At 42.4% G+C, this 21,825-nt stretch overlaps 1 protein-coding gene across 4 annotated transcripts; it reads left to right on the forward strand.

The window, feature by feature from the left end:
* Positions 1–708: 708 nt before the first annotated feature.
* LOC147230405 (septin-7) lies at positions 709–20,632 on the forward strand. 4 transcript variants are annotated; one of them, XM_086153792.1, is made up of 15 exons: positions 709–727; positions 1,228–1,232; positions 3,793–3,895; positions 5,829–5,935; positions 7,566–7,666; positions 9,309–9,443; positions 12,990–13,107; positions 14,090–14,182; positions 14,664–14,760; positions 15,647–15,698; positions 15,848–15,976; positions 17,199–17,219; positions 18,377–18,512; positions 18,746–18,888; positions 19,392–20,632. In XM_086153792.1, exons 1-15 carry the CDS (start codon positions 724–726, stop codon positions 19,429–19,431), a joined length of 1,284 nt encoding a protein of 427 aa, XP_086009918.1. In that variant the 5' UTR covers positions 709–723; the 3' UTR covers positions 19,432–20,632. The 4 variants fall into 4 exon arrangements, with proteins under 4 accessions (XP_086009918.1, XP_086009919.1, XP_086009915.1 ...); XM_086153793.1 differs by lacking the exons at positions 1,228–1,232; positions 17,199–17,219 and adding an exon at positions 942–943; XM_086153789.1 differs by lacking the exons at positions 709–727; positions 1,228–1,232 and having other exon boundaries at positions 3,748–3,895.
* Positions 20,633–21,825: the final 1,193 nt, after the last annotated feature.

Genomic DNA, 21,825 nt, shown 5'->3' on the forward strand with positions numbered 1-21,825 from the left:
CAAAAAAAACAGTAGTTCAGATCCGGATCAGCCGAGCCTAGTTTATTTTGGTTGAATAACTAACAAACTGACCAAAGAAGTTAGTATCTTACCCTTCCTCCAGCATCGTCAGCGGATCACTCTGTGATCCCTCATTTAGTATCCTTAGATTCGAACATAAGCCATATGTTGTTGTTTTTTCTTTCAATATTTGACACTCAGGACGACACAAGATACGCGAAAACAACCGTCGAACTGTCAGAGCCCGGGTTGCCATGGAGACAACAGACGCTTTCCCCTTTCAGTCGCTGGAGTATGCGACACCGGAATGCCCACACACTCAAGCCAAGCGGAGATTGGTAAATAATAGCAATGAAAAGGCAATGCACTAAATAGAGCTGCTTTGTGGTGATTAGCAGATTAAAAAATGTATGTGCATGAAGACCCCGTAAGACGTTATTTTGTGAGTTTTAGCTGAAAAACAGTCCACATTTTAAAAGCATTTTCTCAGGGGTACGGGTCCGACTCTCGCGAGAAGGCACCGGGACTGAAAGGAATCGCGCGCCATCGCGAGAGTTCCATGTTTGTTATTCACGATTCATTTACGTCAGTCTTTCGGCGTACCCTCCTTGGGCATGGTGGGCGTTGCGTAGCTCGCAGTGCGTAACTCGAGCGAAAGCACTCAGACGGGGAATGTCGGCTAGTGAATGATCGGTTGTTGAGGCGGCAGGGAGCGTCAACGTTATGGGTGAGACCGCCGCACTCCGCCACCGTCACGACTTACTGAAATAAGCTTTTTTCTGAACAGCGACCGTGATTTTGGGGTCTGCCTTGTTTGTCGCTTTAGCATCGGGGCTTTGTCGTTACAGAGCCTCTTCAGTTGTCTCAGCAACCAACGCCCAGTCGTCCGCCTCTACTTGGATGGGTGCTAGCGTGCTAGCCTTTAGCCTTTTCGTAGCTAGCAGTCAGCATAACCTAGCGGGAGTGTCATTTCCTGTCGTTAGCTCTTTAGCAAAGTTAATGTATTCATTGTGTGATTTAAAGCGATAAATGCGTGATCACCGCTAATACAATTAGATGCAATGGTGCTTAATACGTTCTCCCATCATATCCGCGCTAGAATGTGATTAATGTTAACCAAAAATTAACTTAACGGTCGCTTAGGTAACTTTAGTGTCGTATGTTGGATTAAACAGCTTTCATTGATATCTCACGATTGTCTTCAGAGTTGAGTAAAAAGCCGTGTAGTGGCTGTTTTTAAACGTTATTTATTCACTAAACAGTAATGAGCGTGGGATAACTTGAAATAGTCCCGGTATGCAGCCGCTGCTGCTAGCAATGCTGTTGCCGTACAGCCCCCTGAAAGCGCCTCTCAATGTGAGGGGAAAGATCTCTATCTGTGCAAATGTGTCATACGTGATGCTCGGAACACGTTTTGTTCATGCAATGTGATAAAAATACCGCGGCTGCATTTGTTTGGTCAGGGAATCAGAGCAAACCTTGGAAGGTGTGTCGAGGCAAAGTAGTTCAGAGGCTACCATCTAATCTGGATTACAGCGGATCTACCAACTCAAGAGTTCATGTTTTGACTTTTAAAAATTACCGGCCTCAAGCCGTGACCTGAGTCAGAGTTCTGCCGGTAAATTTACAGAGCAGCAGACTGATGAGGAAAAAAAAACTTTATGAATGACCATAAATCCATTTGCTGCAGATTTAACTCATATGAATATTCCAACAACAACTGGGCGTTCCTGGGTGATTTTTTTTTTCGTACCGCGGCGGCAAAGGCAGGCCTGTGTGATACATGCATGGCAAAGGCTGTTCAGGCAACACTATTAATAGAAATGTAATCAAAATCACTATCTTTCCTACGTTAGAATAGTGCTGAAAGATCAACTGTGTTTTTAAGAATTTTTTTTTTATGAAACACTGTGCTGCTGCAAAAAACATTACGCTTTCACATAATGTTTTACACACAAAATTAATGGAGGTCTCCACAAAAAAAGAACAATTTCTGTATGAAGAAACTTTTTTTTTTTTTTACTTCGTTTGGTCAAAACAAAACAAGCACTTGAATTCAGCAGAATGAATAACAAAAACTCCCGAAATTACCGAATACATGTTTTTTTTTTAACCCAACAATAGATATATATTTAGTTGTAGACAGTGAAACTGTATGTCTTCCTTGTTTGCACCGAAACACATTACATAGATCATATGTGATACATCGATTTGAAAAGCTTGTATCCTGTGGTGAATAAAATCATGAACATTTCATACTAAGTAAGAGTAAGGTTGCAACAGATGAAAGTGTTTTTTTTGGCACATAATGAGGAAGTTGTATTTTCAACACTGATTTTAACCTGTAATACACAGGTGGCCTGCCGTTGAGGTATATACACGGAAAAAATGCAAAAGCACAGTCTTGCTTTCCACCACTTCCTGTTAGACATTGCCAGAAAGGAAGCGTTAGCATGCATTTTTTTTTCATCACTTTTTTTCATATAAGTGGTCAAAAAGTTCCAAATATCTTATAGTGTTTGATTAGGTTATCAGAATGAGATCAGCTGAAGTGAAACAGGATGTTGCTTGGCTTAAAACCTGTGTGAAAGTCAGCATATTAAATAATATTAGCTGGTAGCGTTGTCATTCAGGAGACATGTGGGCTGCTGTAGGCAGGAGATGCTCTAGTGCAGCAGGCAGAAATGTTCCCTGTGTGCCAGAAAGAAATACTGCAATGCCGAAAGGGATGCTCTTTATGCTACTACTGACATAAAATAAGCAAGCGAAGGGTTTTGTACCACACAGGTCAAGAGTCTGTTTCACTGTGGTGAGGATCATGAACGATTCTCCCTCAGGCTTTACTCTGGGAAATTATTTCTAGGGTCAGAATGGTTTGTTTGTCAGGTGGCTAGAAATTGATTCTCTGTTCCTTTTTTTTGTCTTCATGATTTCTTTTCTTTGCTTCCTGTCCCTGGAAACATTGTCTTTACCTGCACATCTGGACTGCGTCACATCGCCCATCATCAAAACAGCTGTAAGTATCTTGAAATAATTTCTACCAGTTGAAAACCACATATTTACTTGTGCATACAAGCAGCAATTATCCATGTGAGCTGACTTAATTGTAATAAAGCTCACAATGTGCCCGACTGTGTCTTTCAGAATTACACCGACAGTGGACAATATTTCACTCCCATTATTTCAGTGAATTTTTCCCTCAATTAAAGTGAGATGTTGCAACCACACAGATATTTGAATCAGTCATTGAATTTCAATTGTCAGCTGCGTTGTGATGTTCTTATTTTGATATTCCAGCTGTGATGAAATTTAGGCATAAAATTGGGTATTGGTATTAAGTGTTTCAGAATAGGGTTTATAAGAATATTCATGAGCCATGTAGCTTAAAGAATATCAGGATTAGAATTTCTGCTGTTAATTAGTAATGATGACTGCTTAAAATATCTAGTTTAGGAGTACTGCTGTATTTGTGACCCCAACCAAAAATTGAAATTGGCTGAAGTCATTTTTCTGCTGCTCCTACACTTGTGACAAATATCGATGGTCCAACTGAGCACTCGTAATGATTAGCTGTTTGCATGCCACTCTTAACCGGCTACATCGGTAAGAGGTGCAGTGGTTACTTTAAGAGACGGACTGGAAACACAGAGGTCACTGCTGCCAAATCTACTTAAAACTCTGTTCAGCAACTTCCTTTTCACCATCGAAGAGTCGCAGTGATCCTCTTTTGACTACAACATAAGCAGCCATGCAAGGCCCATCTTATTTATTTGTCCCATTTCTTTTTTACAGCAGCAAAAGAATCTGGAAGGATATGTTGGCTTTGCAAGCCTCCCCAACCAAGTCTACAGGAAGTCTGTCAAGAGGGGCTTTGAGTTCACCCTGATGGTCGTGGGTAAGAACACAAGCTGCGGAGGCCTCAGTTTACCCTTGTTTTATCTGAATCGTCTCATTGTATTCAACGCGGTTGGCATTTTAAAGTTCTTCATTGTGGTTTGTTGTTGAGCGAAGGATTGTGTGTGTGTGCATGTAGCTGCATTTGTACACAAGGGACATGCCTTCAGCTTTGTAGTGATAATCGCTGAGTCAGAGTGAAGGCCCTAATGTTATTTTATTTGAATGGATCTGGTCCCGGATCTCTTGACAGTCCCGCATTACAGGAACATTTGTGTTTATCTAGATCTGCGACCCGGGGAATCAAGAAATGTAGACATTCTTTTAAAGAACTTGGATAAAGTGCTTGACCCTGGGCCAAGATCCTCACTGGCTGATGAATATCTGTTTGGAGGGAAAATGTTTCCTCGGGTCAGAATGATTTCCTCAGGCAGAACCAGCATGTCTCTAAGAATAGTGCATCCCTCATTGCATTCACACTCGGTTCCTAGATTAATATTCTTCCATTTTCCATATGCTCGAGAGCAGTCGTTGCTGTGTTTGGAAATTTTTTGCAACAAGACTCCTATATTAGTCGCTCTCTGTCCCGTGTAGTATCTGTCTAAAAAGAAGGCGAGCGGTAGACACGTTCTGAAGTGTGATTACCATCGCGTCCATTTCTTCAAGGATTTTTGCACAGATTAAAGAATGATGCTGTCAAGCTGTCAGTAGAGAACATAGAGGAGGTAGTAAAAGGCTTGTCGCTAGAGAAAGGCCTGTCAAGTCTGGATTGTAACACACTCGTACACGGACAAACACACAATGTTCAGCTTTTCTTGGCTCTGATTAGCATTGAGCCCACATGTCCCTGCTGCGCAACACAGTGCGTCATCAGAATGGCGCAAAGGAGGAAAGCAGGATGAAGGAAGGAGATGGGACTGGTATTACCACCAGTGACTGGCACGCCTTTCTGGGCCCCGTGAAATGCGTGAGCCCCGCCACCGCCTCACTTGGCAAGCGGCCCGGTGCACCTTTTCGTGCGCCCGTCGTCGCTTCGCATTCTACGTCATTTAACAGGAACAAACCTGGAAGTCACGGTGACATGGAGTGTAGAAAAGCGGTGCAGTAGGAGCGCCGCACAGCACCCTTGAGTGGTGTAAGTGGCTCGTTAAATATTGACTTGTGGCCGCCAGCCAAGGCAAGCGGTGCCAGTGGTCGTTTCAACTAATGATCCTTTTCATTCCGCGCCTGGAAACCGGGCACACAATGGCGGGCCAAGCTTGACAAGACCACACAGCCAGTCAGTTGTGTATAACGCGTGGCTTTGTCTGCACTGTTTGATTAGGCTTTTAACTGTTGACTGAATTGCATTAATGTCTTGGGCAAATGTCAGTCTTAACTCTGGACAAACACATGACCTTTGATTGGGGGATGTGCTTTTTGTGAGGGTGTTATTCAGTGCGGTGGCTTTCGCTAAATATATTTTCCCAAGAATGATATTTCAAGTAGGGCGTTGCCACATATATATATTTATGTGAGTATAAACTAACTGAATTGTCATATAATAGATATTTGTTATTTATTGGTATTCTGACCATTGACTTAAACATCGACATTTGCAGAATGTTTCTGAACAGTTATATAAGTAATTAGAAAGAGGTTAGCCCCACACTTCACCGCTTTTTTTTGTTTAATAATTTGTGGACAATCTCCTGCCACTTACTTGCGGATGACTTTTGTTAATAAATGCTTTTTAAGTTAATTCATGCTTAATTCAAAGTAATTAATCGCTACTTGCTCACCTTGTTTAGATAAATTCTTGGGGGATCGGGGGGAATTTATTGCAGTGCAGAGGACGCAAATGATTCTACTTGCAGTGGTGCACGAGAACTGAAGAGCACAGGTCACAGAACTCCACACACACTCACTTGTGGTCTCATTTTACTCTTTTCTAGGTGAATCGGGTTTGGGCAAGTCCACGTTGATCAACTCTCTGTTCCTGACAGATCTTTATTCAGCAGAGTATCCCGGACCTTCACATCGAATCAAAAAGACGGTGCAGGTACTTTATCCGACTTGCAGCCAGTGCTGTCCAAACACACCCGCGTGTGTTTTTCTCACGGGCTGTGAAAAATGACACAGTTAAATAAACAAGACAGGAATGCTGTTACTTTTCGAAAGTGACTGATAAGATTCTCTAATCAGCCTCAGACACATTCACTTGGACGCCATGTCATCAGGTAACCTCCACACGTGGGCTCTGACAGCCCTGCATATACCCTGCCCGTACAACTGCTGTCAGATTCATTTAATTACATGTATATTTTTAATGAGCGATGGAATTTGGTCCGATCATCTTTGAAGTATTCAGTTTGAACATTCCAACAAGTTTATTTCTACTCATTACCAGGCAATTTGCAATGCTTTTACGGTAAAGTGCCAGAAGTCTCCGTTTACATGTAATGATGAGTCTCTTACCCACACAAAAATCCCTCTAAATGATTTTGCAAGGTAAGATGAGAGGTGAATATGTTGTTGGGCTCTCATGTTTGTGTTCTGGGTACCTTTTTGAAAACCGCTGTACTTTTCTTTTATGATACGACAAATAATCCATTACCGGTTTCAGCTTTGGGTGCATCTTTGCGCCCTTCATACAAGCTCATAAAAACAAAGTAAGACAAATAACTGCGCTTTGGATCATAACCTCATATTGGTAGAATTGAGTGAAAGAAATAAAAATATTTATGTTTTTCATGAGGTTTTACACTGGTTGGTATTCAAGGAGTGCCGTAGCAGGTTCTTTTGTTTGTTTGTTTTCCACCTTTGTGGCTGCCTTCATCTTCTTTTCCCTCTTTTGCTATCTCTAAGCTCTACTCTTCCCACACTGACCTTCCAGCTTTCTGCTTCACCCAATGGATTCTCTTAGTATTAATCACCCATTGTCATGGTAGGTACATGATGTCACATAGGGAAGTGTGATGTCACTTAGGGGAGCAGGGTTTGGTCAGCCACGGGGAAGAAGCTCAGACATTACGAGGAAGTTCGTGTGTGTCCAAGCTTCTACATAACGGCAGGCTGCATTGTGCATGAGCAGGTCACACTGCAAATCCGTTTATCAAAAAAAAAAAAAGAAATGTATTTGCCAATACTTAACACGATCTTAATTAAGGTTACAGTGAGACAGGACAATTTTCTGTCTCTATTCATCTCTGTATTCATGACCCGCCTTTGACTCCGTAGCACTTAAATGAAAAGCTGAGCTTCCACTGAGTCTTGACTGATGTGTTCCTCAATGTCAGCCCTCGGTTCAGTCAGTCACTGTCAGCCCTGGTCATAAATACCATTTAACTTTATCTCCAGCTAATTGCACTGGTGGTTCCGGGTCTCAAGTGCCTCAAGTGCTGTACTTTTGTCTGGCTCATGACTGACAGCATTGCTAACTCCAGACAGTCGTGCAGTTTTCTGGTTTCTCGGCATAGTTTGCTAATAGCACAGTGCCAGTCAGCATGTTGCTACATGCTGAAAGAATCTGAATATTTTCATGCGAAACATTTGATCCGTGTTCCCTCAGTTTTATTGACGCAGTGCCCACCCCTCTTTTATTTCTGCACGGAGCAGCTTGATGAAACGTTTTGTGTTCGGAACCCCAACTGGGCCTAATGGAGGATAAACTGATGCTCCTGTCTTTTCAGGTGGAGCAGTCCAAAGTTTTAATAAAAGAAGGTGGCGTGCAGCTGCTGCTCACTATAGTTGACACCCCAGGCTTCGGAGATGCTGTTGACAACAGCAACTGGTAGGTATTTGAAACACATGATTTTTGATTTCCTCATGACTCCAAATATAATGTCTGCTTGGGCTACAATGTTCCGTTCATCTGATTTAGTGTTCCTCTGAATGTTTGAGCTCTGTTCCTTCTAGAGAACCACTGATGTGTTAAATATCCGATTCAACTGTATGTACCGTATTTTCCGGCCCAAAAAATGCAAAATGAAGAAGAAAAAAACATATGAGTCACACTGGACTATAAGTCCTATTTTGCGCGGGTGATTTATTTGATAATCAGAGACCAAGAACAGCCATTTACTTTGAAAGGCAAGTTATGATGTGATGTCTGAGCAGACGTGCCCAACGATGATTTGCTGGTTAAACCGGATCTTTATCATAAGAATTAAGCAACAGCGCCTCCACTTAAGCTTCTCTGTCTCAGCGTTGTCTCTCATCCCAAAACACATTCACAGCCAGTAGGAAATCACCGAACTCCTGATTATTCATCTAAACAGTACCGCAGGGTCGTTACAATAGTAAACAAAATAGAGAGCAAGAGGCTGAACAGGTTGCTGGTATGTCAACGTAACATATTTACAGCTATTCAGATAACTATAGCATAAACAACAAATCATAAAAGTTCACCAAACTCTTGATCTCAAATGACTAAATCCGTTGAATTTTTCATCCTTGGTGTCACTTATGAGCAACTCCGCCAACTCCAGAGGTAGATGGTGTGCCGCTTCCTCTTCTGCGTGGCTGTTTTTCGGACGTGGTTGTCCGGGCTCTGATAGGGAGGTGGTTGCTTAGCATGAAGCAGGAACACCAAGAAGGTCCTCCTGTAAAGTCATTTATCTTCATCGCCTTGGCAACTACTTGAGCGTGGAGACGTAAATGCAACATTGACAAGCCTCTCCCGGTTGCACGATGTTCAAGCACCCATTTGTGAACGTCTTCCTCTAGCTTTTGCCATCTAGCATTAGCTGCGATTAGCTTTTTTTGTTGGAGTATCCTCCGCTTTTCGCCAGTCCCTTTCGTTCAGCAGAAACTTTCTTTCTGCTGCTCGATTAGCGTTTTCACCTGCATATTTCGCTACTTGCTGCTTGTAATCTGCAGAATATGATTTTCCTTTTGGCGGAATTTGTGTTCAGTTCTCAGTTGTCTTGATATGTTGACATTTAGATTTTAAATTTTCCATGGTACAGGAGTAATAGGAGGAGCATCCTTGCGGCTGTCAGTGAAAATAACGCACATGAGAAATTACAGTAGATATTTTAATATATAAGTCGCACCTGAGTATAAGTCGAAGGACCAGCCAAATCATGAAAAGAAGTGCGACTTAGAGTCCGAACAATACGGTCAATATCCAGCTGGACATTCGTGTTAGTTTAAAGTTGATGCTTTTTTGAACGCAGATTGTGAGGGCACTGTCCAAAGACCAATGCTAACCATTTGATCGTGATACCGACAACAGCTATTGCAAAAGTCGTGTGGTTTTTTTTCGCTGAAATCAAATCAAGAATGAAAATTAACACATTGAATGAAATTAATAGTGAATACGTTTTACTATCAGTGTATCTATCCCTGTTTGGTACTCTCAAATATGGCTATATGCATCAGAAGTCCACTCTCGTCCCGGTTGCAGTTGCTGACAACATTGTGTTTTGCAGCTGGCAGCCAGTCATCGACCACATAGACAGCAAGTTTGAGGACTACTTGAACTCAGAGTCACGGGTGAACAGACGACAGATGCCCGACAGCCGAATCCATTGCTGCCTGTACTTCATAGCACCCTCAGGACACGGGTGAGTTTGGGAGACACATACATAAAGACTATAAATACCTGCGTCGCACCTGTGTAATCACTATGGTCTGCCTTAGCCGTCACACGTAAGGAGTCAATGGGAAGATAAAGGTTAGAATGGGTAGGGTTCACATTGGCAGGAAATGAGTTTAAAAAAAAAAAATAGTGCAAGGAGGGAAGTGAGGGCTTCTGCCATGCACCAAAGGTCGGGCTGCATTTTTCACTGGGAGAGGAAGTTAAAACAGCAACGAAAGGAAATATGAAGAATGTCAGAGAATAACGCCCATGCTTCTGTCGTGTTTTCATCGTGGCCCTTGAGCCCTTGTCTGCCTCTGACACTGAGTGGCCAGTAGCGTGAAGCTGCGGTCTCGCCAGGCAGCTCGCGAGTGTGTGGAGTATCTGTGTGTGCCACTAACCAGGGTTTTCTACCGCCGCCGCCTCCCCGGGGCTTCACTGTAAATGACACCGCGAGTCTGAGTCAGCTGTCTCGTAAAAATTTAGGCTGACACTCGAGGCTTGTAAAAGGAAAGAAATGCAGGGAAGCTCGCAGCATTGAGCCGGAGTGTGGCGAGCAGGTGATGGACGTCGTAATGTTTCATAAAAAGCTGACTGGAATTTTACAAGTAATGTTTATCATTCTCAGGGGGCACCACATCATTTAGTGTAAGCGGACAGCTGTTGAGGTGTCAGCTGTAGTGCTTATTTATATATATTATTCAATATCGGAGACATGTCCCATACATGACACAGTAAATTAACTTTTCCCAACCCTAAAATGAGGATTAGTCGACTTCTTTTTAAAGTGCCTCCAGACTTCGGCCAAGTGAAAGACTATAAAAGTCTTGTCAGCAGCAGCAGCAGCAAAAAAAAGAAATAAATAATGACAGGAACCAATTGTAGCAGTAGAATTATTCTCCCCCAACGCCCAGAAAATGTGCAATGTAAGTCCTACAAATCAACAAAGCACAGGGAACAACTTCATCCATCAACCCTTCCCCCCCGGCTGAATCTCCTAAACTGAGGGCTGTTGCTCGATCTCCTCGACAGAGTTAAACGGAGGAATTTGGAAATTTGATATTGTGAACAGCCTTACAAAAAAGCCTGAGACATCATCATTAGTATTTCTGAAATTAATTATTGGAGCCGAACCATGTGGCGCCTTTCACTGAGAGGAGCAGATGGTGTGAAATTTTTGCTGCAGAAGTGGCCGTGCCTCTAGAACTACAACATATCAAAGTGGGAAACACTTTGAGACCAAATTAAGATTTATTTGGACGCTATAAAAAGTGAAAACAATCGATTCCAACTTCAAAAGCAAATGTACTTGAAAGCCATAACCTATAGGCAGCACCGGCAACAGGTCCTTCCTCAGGCAGCGGTTGCTTTTGAAGTGCAAGGGGGCGTTTGGAGTTGCTACACAACACAAATAAATAGCATTTTTGCACTCGCGGAGCTTCCTACATTGTTAAAGTAATTGTGATTATTGTCCTCCGGAACACCTTCACCCCCACTGAGTTTTGTGGTTACTTGTCTCAGAAACTCAACCCTTTCCCACAAAGGAGGAGGCACGATAGACTGTCAAATGGTCACACTTGAGGGTTAAATGGCACCTAAAATAAGCCGTGCCTACTACGAGTTCCATTCTCTTTGTGTTCAAATCAAAGCAAATTGGTCTCCTGAGACCAGCGCAGATGTGTGGCGTCCCAGTTGTTCAGAGTGTTAAGAGTACAGGATGGCTAGTTAAGGGCTGAATCTGCGAGTCTCAAAATTGTTAGACTCCATAGCTGCATCAGCAGTTTGAAAGTGATATCTTTTAATTACTTTTAAAAAGTAAACACACTGTTTGCCCCTCTAAAAATGTGCAAGCCAGAATATTGTTTGTACACAAGTGGCTGTCAGATGCTGTTTACATGTCCTTAAAGCTGTAAATTTCTGTCAACAATATATAAATCCTTGTTCGTCGTCCTGAATGTCTCCTTTTATTTTTTTGGAATGCCTGGCCATTGTGAGATAGCTTCTGATTTTACATAGATTCTACCATGCAGCACCATGACAACCACCCCATTGTTTACACAGAGCCGACATATTGCTGCCCCAGCTTTTCTGACCAAGCTGTTATGTGTACACAACACAATACCTGGAGCTTCTAGGAGATCTTACACTAACGCAATTATTATTGCTGGGCTTACGCCTTAAGACTTTTGCAGTTGCAGACTAAAAACTGGCATAAAACTGACATTGCTGCAAGTCTTTAAGTCTTTATGGTGACATAGCACAATTAGCAACCAGAAGATGAGCTCCAACAAAACAGGGAAAAGGAAACCTGAACAAACAATCGCCACAGTGGTATTGGCATCAGAGATGGTATTTGTCGATGGTATGGTTGATGGGAAAGGCGAAGGATGTCCCGATCAGTATAGAGTGTCCACAAAGGGGAACGGACGGTGGAGCTCTGGGCAGAACAGCCTGGCTTGGACGATGTCAACTCCCCACTGTATCACAACTTAGTGGAGAAGGAAAAGCGACGGACTGAAAAAGCAGAGGCTCTGCAAATGCCCGGAGAAAACAGTGCATGGGGGGAAAATTTGCCGAAAAACTCTAGCTGTAGTTTTCCACGAGTCTTTTCAAAGACTTTGGATGTAAGATCCACAGTCTCAGCCTATTGAGATTCAAAATTCGAAAAACCAGTCTTTAGATGTGATCTGATGTGAGGTGATAGTTTTACAAATCTTTTCAAATTCTCTAGATGTATGGGTGGCTCAAGTTGTTGGAAGTTGCGTTATTTGTTAGAAGTGAAAGATGCGTCAACCATTTCATTTACATACTGTGCTTTTGCAGATATCCTGCGTCTATATTTAATTCTTAACACTGGAGAAAAACATATGTGGCTCATGTGGTCAGAAAAATATCCCCACAATCATTTTAATACAAATTTCATTTCCATGCTGCCAATATATTGGACGAAATTATCCCCATTATTTTCAGCTGGTTTCCAGCTCTTTATCCTGATAGCGATGTGGCGGCTCAGAGGTGTAACGTTCACTCTCAACATTCCTTAGGAATTCCAGCGCTGAATACACCGTTAGAGGTTCCATGGTGTTTGTGCAGCTTGTCCTACGTACCCAGACAGCCTTGACGATGGGTAGCGTATGTTCTGAGACAAACACCCGACTGACCTCCACATTTTCTGAAAACACAGGACTAAAAACACAACAAAAGGGAAATATTCATTGAGATTTTTTTTTTTAAAAAAAAAAAAGGGAAAATTCCAAATTAAATATACAATAAACATTAAACAAATGACAAGACCCTGCTTTCTTGTCCTCATGAACACAACCAAAACTTTTTTCCATTTGTTTTGGCCTCATTTGTCCTTTTCATGGCGCAGGAAGGGCTAATCAGGGGAGACTGATTAAATCTAAAATGGAAAGTCCAGTTACTAGTCCGCTACGGTTTGATTAATTATATGATTTTAATTCTAATGTCTTTGACAGGCTGCATCCTGGTGAACCTCATGAATCTCTGTCTCTTGTCTGTCCGCCTGCAGATTGAAACCCTTGGACATTGAGTTTATGAAAAGGCTGCATGAGAAAGTCAATGTCATCCCGCTGATCGCCAAAGCAGACACCCTCACCCCGGAGGAATGCCTGCAGTTCAAGAAGCAGGTCAGTGGTTTCCACAGCTGCATAGAAAGGCGGCAGACATATTCCATAAGCCATGGTCGGCACCATCACAGTAACAGCGGGCGTATGTGTTAGTGTGTGCAAAAATTTTTTTTTAATCATTTAGATTCACTCTTAAAGATTTTATTTCTTAATGAAACCATTGCAATATGTGTATATTTATCATCCGATTTTCCCGGTTTTAATCTTTTATTGTAGGAACTTTATTTATCTACGATTTGATATTTATCACAATGTCCAATCCTTGGTTCTGTGAAGAATGAAGTTCTTCAAATATAATTGTTCCCGTTTGCGCTGCTTTAAAAGAGAGTACCTGTAAAACAGTTGAACCATTGTTAAATTCTCCAAAGTGTGTGAAAAATAAGTGGAAACATTTTTTAATATCATAATGGTGTTTGGAGTTTCCTCTCACGCTTCCCCAGTATGGTTCGCAATTATATGAAATTATTTGACCAGCCGCGTTGTATTTCAGAGAGTAATGTTGATACATGCACAAGAGCATTGAAATGGTTTTTGGTTTATTGTATTTTAAAACCTGAAGCCAGAAATGAATTTATGGTCGCAATTAAATTATTTGCCAACTAACACAAAACCAAGTGATGAAGCAGTTCGATTCATTTCACAAGGTAGAAAAGTCTAGTCCATTTAATGTGAATGTTTTCTGGTTTCTCTGGGTTTAATTACACTAAATTGAATATATTTGAATTGTGGACAAGGACTGACAGATCCCTGTCAACAAATGAATAATAGAGAAACTAGCTGGCAGATAAATTAGTTAAAAAAAAATTAAATATTGCTGACTGTTTAAAGTATTAGATTTCTGCTGTTTTTATCATCCTGAGACAAATTCACATCTATTTATGTGACTGAAATTAGATAATATCTGGGATTTACTGTGATGAGTCAGTCAAAGCAAACATCTCTGGCAGGGGTAACTCCTCACCTTCCTCTGTCTTCCATCCAGATCATGAGGGAAATCCAAGAGCACAAAATCAAAATCTACGAGTTCCCTGAGACGGATGACGAAGAAGAGAACAGACTGGTGAAGAAAATCAAGGTACAGCGTGTTTCCTGCCAGATTCTCTCATCTTATTAGAGCGTGAGGTCAGAGCTTTGTTCCCCCACAGTTCATGGAAAACATGGAACAATGGGACTACAAAATTGTACTTTTTTAGGGGTCAGTAATCTTGTTAAAAACCAAGAACTCTTGCTCACTGATCCCGTTGAGGCTTTAATGACAATTTAATCTGCTCGGGGTTGAAGCGAAAAGGGGAAGTTCTTAAAATTCCTCCCAAAACATTCAACAGATACAGTTACTATATTGACAGTAAGTCCCTTTTGGAACTGTTTTTTTAGTAAAAGGCACTATAATGTGCTTTGAAGTGTTTGTTTCTTTTTTAATTTTCTGTACTATCATTGACCTCTGGTTGCATATTTTTACATTTGGTTTCCTTGAAACGTTGAGAAGCTTTCTCCATGACTTGGGAGGCCCGCTAGCACCTGAGTTTGATGTCGGGGATATTCCGTTGTTCCGCCAGGACAAGTTGCCTTTGGCTGTCGTAGGAAGCAACACCATCATCGAGGTGAATGGCAAGCGGGCCAGAGGGAGGCAGTACCCCTGGGGGGTTGCAGAAGGTATGACTCCTAAGAGAGTAAAACAACACCCCTCTGTGTGTCTGACCCGAAGTTATAAAAATGAAGGAAAATTCTTTGGTCTTGAGCCGAAGGTGGATCTCTTGGTGAACGTTCGAACACCCTCTACCCTCATTGGTTGATTTGTAAAAGACTGACAGCACTGCAACAACAGCAAGTGCATGTGTCTGTTAAAAAAAGAAACATTCTCTGCTCGTCGCCTCTGTAACCAACAAAAAGGAGAAGCTTGTTCATATTCTAACGTTCTATCAGGAACTAAGTGATAGAAAGCGATGGAAACAACAACAAGAGGAAGAGGCTCAGACAGAAACTGAATCCTGGCAGTGCACTTTATTGATGTATTGATCCTATCACGTGCAAGTACAGACACACCCTCCCTGCTCTCGACATCCGCATCACCAGTGTGAAATTCAGTCTGTGTCCGACCCCCTGTGTTGGTGCTCCGGGTTGAAACTGTGTCAGATAAGCCAAGTCCGTAACAAAGGGACGACATTGTTGTCTGCAGGAACAGGACGCTTAGATGGGGAATAAAATGGATGATATGGCGATGTGTAGTCACGTGGACTGGACAGCTGATATCGTAGCATTTGTTTTCAAAACCTCTATTATGTTGAAAATCAGTGAATGAAACAAGGTAAATTTGCAGTATATGCGAGAACCTGGTAAAAACAATTCACACACACTTTTGATGAGAATAGTAATACTCGAGAAAAGAGAAAATTCTACGTCAGACCAAAGTGTCCTGGACAGGCATTGTGCCGAAGCACGTTGCTCAGATCGTCCCAGACCCGGGTTCTCGCTTGTCCGAAGGTCAGACAAGGTCAGATAATCTTCATAAATACTTGACTCCCTTTTTCTCCCCTCCTAGTGGAAAACAGTGACCACTGTGACTTCACCATCCTCAGGGACATGCTCATCAGGTACTGGACTCAAAGCACCGCACAAATCCACAAGTTACTTGAAGTAGTGGAACAGTTGATGAAGTGTCTCTTTGTGTCTCTACGGTTGAAATGTTTGTCCGATATAAAATGTAAAAGGACCGGACGTTTCCCTGTGTCCTCCACCTTAGAACTCACATGCAGGATTTGAAGGACGTAACAAACAACGTCCATTACGAAAACTACCGCAGCAGGAAGCTGGCTGCCGTCACCTACAACGGCGTGGACAACAACAGGGCTAAAGGGCAGCTGTCCACCAAGTAAGTCCTGCACGGGATAGAGCTGGGTTTTTTTTTTTACCGTGTGCACGTTGGACACACCTGTAGTTTTCATACATAAAGTACTCTGCTGGGGCATCACAGCTGTTTATTTTTCCTAAAAAAGTTCCATTTGTCCCTCCACCCACTCCCGGTATTAAGGAGTCGGAAAGGCAGAAGGCGTTGTTCTTCTATTCGCTACGGCAGCTCAGTGACTCCACGTTGCAGGCCTTCTTTGCACGACTTTACGTGAAGTCGTGTGAAGTTTTAAGTCAAAGAGCTTCGCGAGTTTTACTCAGCGGGGGTTTCGCACTGGACGCTTAATGTCAGCCGGTTTTATTTCGATGGCAATGTTAACTTACCCGCCTGTCGATGCCTGGTGCCAAGGCCACCGGGTTATCCGTCTGCTGGTTTTATCCTTTGATAAGGTCCACTCAAAGATTGGATCGGTGCACTTGTGGCCGCTTAAATGAAAATTCGAGGCTCAAGAGCTTTTATTGTAATAATGTTAGCATAAAGACATTTTGAGGAAAGTCACGGCTAGAGGCATGCTTACATTGATGCACAAAAATTTAAATAGACAAAAGTGTATGCGCAGTAGAATAGATATAGATTCTTTTACTGTTTACTCAGTTGGTCAGCAGTGGAGTGATACTGAACGGCACTCATGTTTATATTTAATTTGGCCATCAGGGTAAAATCTGCACCGACTCTTCAAAGAACCAGCGGTAACCATATTTAGCAGCGGTTAAAATGCGCTGAACTAAATCCAGCGATCAAACTCAAATAGGGATAAATATTCCTTGCAGCCTCCAGTTACTTGTTTCGTAAAAGTCTTCTAAAGACCCCTTCTCCTCTATGCTGGAGGGAAGAATAGTTTGAGCCTGACGCGAACAGGCGGTCTCGTTGTTGCGGCAGAACGGTGATTCACGGCGTCCAGTGCGGACGGGCGTCACGTAGAGCTTAACACACTGACCTTCAGTCACAGCTGACAAGCCTCACACTGCTAACGCTCACATGCGGCTACTGTTTGACAAGACACTGGCTCACACAGCTGCTGTTTTTATTTGTTCCCGAGCTTTATTTATCATCATTTGCCCAAGTAGTTTTTAAACACATGTGTAACAACCTTTTTAGTTTTGTGCATGATCTCATTCATCGCATGCTTTGTGTGTGTGTCTGTACGTGTGTGTGTGTGTGTGTTTTGTGTGTTTTTAATTTTTAGGCTTGACACAGTTGAAGGAATGTAAGTGGTCATTTTTTTCACTTATTTTCATACCCTCGTTTAAAGATAATTCTTTTCATTCTCCCTCTCCTGTCCTTCAGCTTCTGTCTTGTGTCTGTCCTCAAGCGTTGACTTCCCCTTCCTGAGTAGACATTTCTGAGAAGAGAATGTGAAATATTGAATATCCACATTTTCTCATGAACAAGCTTGACGCCCCCAAATCTCAAGGCTTAAATTATTTCCACTTTCTGCTGCCTGCACCAACCGCTGCCCATCGTTCTTCTCGGACCGGTGATGGAGAGTTGATGAAGACCTGCTTAAGGTGTTTTCAGACGCTTTCAGAAGTTTTGACATGATCTGTTAAGGTTTCTGTAACCTTAAACTCAGATCTGGGTAAAAAGTTCTTTGGGTTTCCACTTGGGCTTGACTTGAGTGTTATGTGCAAACAACATCTCTTTTGCAATAGTTGAGACTCAGGCTGGTCTGTTTTGCACTTTGGAGACCTCAATATCCACAGAATGGTCAGCATTTGGATAAAAGGCAGGAAACAGCCAGTTGCTTATTGTTTGTACAGAAGAAGTCACCTGCCCCTCCTCATGTTTGAAGACGAGTAACCAACTTCGGTAAAAATCTCAAAGCACCTCCGTGGATGAGAACAGAAACTATCCATCTGTGGCCTTATTAAGGAAATACTACATTTTTACTGTAGTATTATGAATGCATTTGAGCGTGTCCACCGTACAACCGGGAATTGTGAAGTTCCATTTTAATCGCTGGTCTTACTCTGAAAATTTCCCATCCAGTGTTACGTCTCACAACCCCTCAGCTCAACATGTGCCACAGGTGTCAGAAAGATCTTGCTTTCCTATCGATTCTGAATGGACACAGATCTGATTGGCATGTTTTTATGATTCCAAAAGATAAAACCCTGAATGCATCACTTTCTTATTCCGCTCCTTTCCTGCCTTCATCTTTTTCCAAAGTGCATGTTTTTTTGTACACCTTGGTTGGAACTGGGAAGCCTGTTCAATATTTGGCACAATGCAGCATCATCTTAATGCTTCCAAACTGCTGTTGGTGTGAAGTGCTGATCTATTTTTGTTCTACATGTGTTTGTGTGTGTGCGTGTACGCGTGCGTGTGTGTGTGTGTGTGTGTGTGTGTGTCTTCCCTGCGCAGGAGTCCTCTGGCTCAGATGGAGGAGGAGAGGCGAGAGCATGTGACTAAGATGAAGAAGATGGAAATGGAGATGGAGCAGGTGTTTGAGATGAAAGTCAAGGAAAAAGTGCAGAAGCTCAAAGACTCTGAAGCTGAGGTAAACGCACACACACACACACATACACTAACAAACCCCCCCCACACACACACAATCCCTGGGAAAGAGTTAAAGAGGATGTGCTCTTGTGAAGTGGGGACTTCATGCTATTACATGCAGTAATCAGACCAGCCAGTTGAACCACTCAGAGGAAATTAAACAGCATGAAGACTTCTGACGGCCATTGTGTGTGTGTGTGTGTGTGTGTGTGCGTGTGTGTGTGCTCTCTGCAGCTTCAACGGCGTCACGAGCAGATGAAGAAGAACCTGGAGGCTCAGCACAAGGAGCTGGAGGAGAAGCGACGCGTGTTTGAAGATGAGAGAGCAAACTGGGAGGCCCAGCAGCGCCTGGAGCAGCAGAAGCTGGAGGCCTCCAGGTGAGGTTGACCGTTGCGCCTGCCGGCATTTTTTTTTTTCTCGCAGCTGTGGCGAGGGCTTAATATCAGCTCATGTCAGGTTTACCGATGCAGAAAATCTTTTAAAAGGTTTTTGGGGAGAATTAAAGAAAAATCGCCCTGTAGATGTTTGTGCAAAAAATACTTCAAAATGGTTCAAGGCCTTTAAAACTTCATATGCATTTTGAAATTTCCCAACTGTGGGATGATAAAGGTACATTCTAATCTATTTAACTAAAATAATGGCCTCTAAATACGCAAAATCATTTTGGTACAAAGTAAAACATTCTTTAAGGCTCCTCACAAGCACTCCCTGGTATTTTTCAGATTCTATTTTTCATTTCTTTAAATGTCCTCGCTGGTTTTGTTTGAATGAATTCATCATAGATTGATCACTTTAAGGTAGTCAGTGGTAGTCAATAAAGAGGAGATTATTATCTTGTATCCTAATAAATTACATCTGACTGTGTGTCCTCGTTCTACAGAACTCTGGAGAAAAACAAAAAGAAAGGCAAGATCTTTTAGAGGACAGTCGGCAGGACCACCCCAACTCAAGTAATTTCTGTTTGCCAATGTTGCCGGTCAGGACACCACTGTGTGGCACTGAACCCCATCCTTCCCCCTCTTGACCTCCTCCTCTCCCATCCTCCCTTCCCCCCTCTCTTCCGCCCCTGTCCATGCTCTGCCAGCGCAGCTGCGTTCCTGCTCCCAGCCACTAGAGGGGGTAGTTGCTGGTATGTGAGGTTGGGTGGAAGGCGGTCCACTTGTACATTCAGAACCACCTCGGAGCCCCCTCGCTGCCTCTGGACTCATTATCAAAGAATGTGTTTACCTTAATAACAGAAAAAGAAAAAAAATCCCGTATTAGAAAGGCCAAACCCATATTATTATTTTAATTATTATTATAATTATTGATGTTATTATTGTTGTCCTCACTTAATTCTGTCCCCGCCCCCTCCTGCTCCTGTTTTCATCCCAAGGTTGCTTTTAATGACAGATGTGTTTGAATGTTGAACAATCAAGTTGGTGACTTTTATCGTCGTAGAACAGACATTAACATTACAGGAACATTAACCTGTTCTTCCATCATGTGCTGAAGTAAGAAGACACGGCATTAACTAATCCTCTATGTTCTGAGTGAATCCGGTGACCTTTAACCCCCCCGGCCCACCTCCCTTGCCTCGCCCAACCCCTCCCCACCTTTCCCTCCCTACTACCAACAGCCTAAAATCATACAGTGTCAACAAAATAACCTGAAATTTAAGGAATTTGTTAAAAAAATGCACCTTGGGCCTTTTTATAGACAAAACCGACTAAAGCTTCTGTTTTTCTGAAATGTACTGCTTTCCTTTTCCTCTGTGTTTAGCGATTCCCCACGACCATTGGACCACCATTTATGTCATAAGTATTATATTTCACTTTAGTTTATTTTTATATATACCGAGCCAGCTGAAGTAATAACTTCTTTTGTATGTTTAGAAAAAAAAAATCCTCAAGAGACTTGAGAGCTGCGTCCACTCTTTATAATAGCAGTCTTTCATATAAAACAGAGCTCCTGGGCGCAAGGAAAAAAAAAACCTTGGAATATTTCAGTCGCTGGGCGGAAACTGTCAGTGGAAAATGAAGAGTCAACACCACATTTTGCTTTGGCTATGTACTCCATCTGTATTTTAATGTTATTTTTCATTTGTATTGTACAAAGTCACTTAATAAACCTGTGATGATACGCAGAGTGACATGGCTTTGTGGCCGAAAAGGGTGTGAAAGCTGAGCGGAAAGGCTGAAAAAATGGGAGTCACACTGTACTTACTTAGAAGACATGGCCGAGTAAAGCGAGCAAAGAGGAAGGATACAGGTGAAGGTGGTCGATGGACCACTAAGGCCCTTGAAGGTGGTGGTGTGAAGCACTCAGGAGATACAGCAATGAAAACTGTCCTAATTAATAACTCAAGAATGTCTGAGAAGCATTTCGAAAATTGTTAAAAACCCCCCTTGATCCAATAGAGAACATTTTTAGATGATGTCACAGAAAAGCAAAGCAGAATCTGAAATCCAGAGGATTAGGAGGTTTTTTTATGTTGGAGGAGGAAAAGAGAACTCCTGAATCCTGTTTGAAGGGTTTGAGGGCAGAGATTATTGAAGTCTGGGTTAAATCTGGCTGCTTTCAGCTGCTCATTCACCAACGGTTTGTTATTTCACTTCACATTCTTGGCCTGAACGGACATCTGGGTTTCTATAAAGCATTGCCGTCCATCCTCCCGTACTTCCATGACATCACTGAATGTTAGAACCTCACCCACAACCCCCCCATCACCTGGACCTGCCACTGTAATGTCACAGTATGCTTCATTTTTTTGGTAGGCCTCAGTTGCGCTGCCTCTTGCTTTGTGCCTATGCACACCCATTCTTGGACACATGTACACACACACACACACAATTTCAGGATTTGTAATGAGATTAATTCAATGCATCAATAGTTTACAACTTATTGATTATTTGAATGTCTCTTGAACATCACAGTCCACTCAAACATCCATTTTATGAAATTTGAGCCATGATGTACGGGCTCACTTCTGCTTAACTGAGTAAAAGTTAGCAGACCATAACATTCAGCCTGTCCGGACTAGGACTTCTTGTCTCTCCAGATAAGATTAGTTTGTTCCTCATCACCTGATGTTTGTTATGTTCCCTCATCAAACTACTGCCTCAGTGGAGGTTTTTCTGTTTGGTGAAAAGGCAAAAGTAATGCTGACACCATCTTTGCAGGACTCGTAAAAGAATCCACTGACTTCCTCTTTCCACTTGATGTTGATGCCAGGCATTCTGGTCTTGTCTCAGGTTTTTATTGCAGACAGAAGCTGCTGACTTGTATGCTCCTTTTTGACAAGAGTCAACTTCAAGCCGCGGTTCAGGAGCTGA

This window comes from Fistularia commersonii, chromosome 10, assembly GCF_037954325.1.
Source record: "Fistularia commersonii isolate RoL2024-O1a breed Wild chromosome 10, RoL_Fcom_v1.0, whole genome shotgun sequence".
NCBI classification, from domain to species: Eukaryota; Metazoa; Chordata; class Actinopteri; order Syngnathiformes; family Fistulariidae; genus Fistularia; species Fistularia commersonii.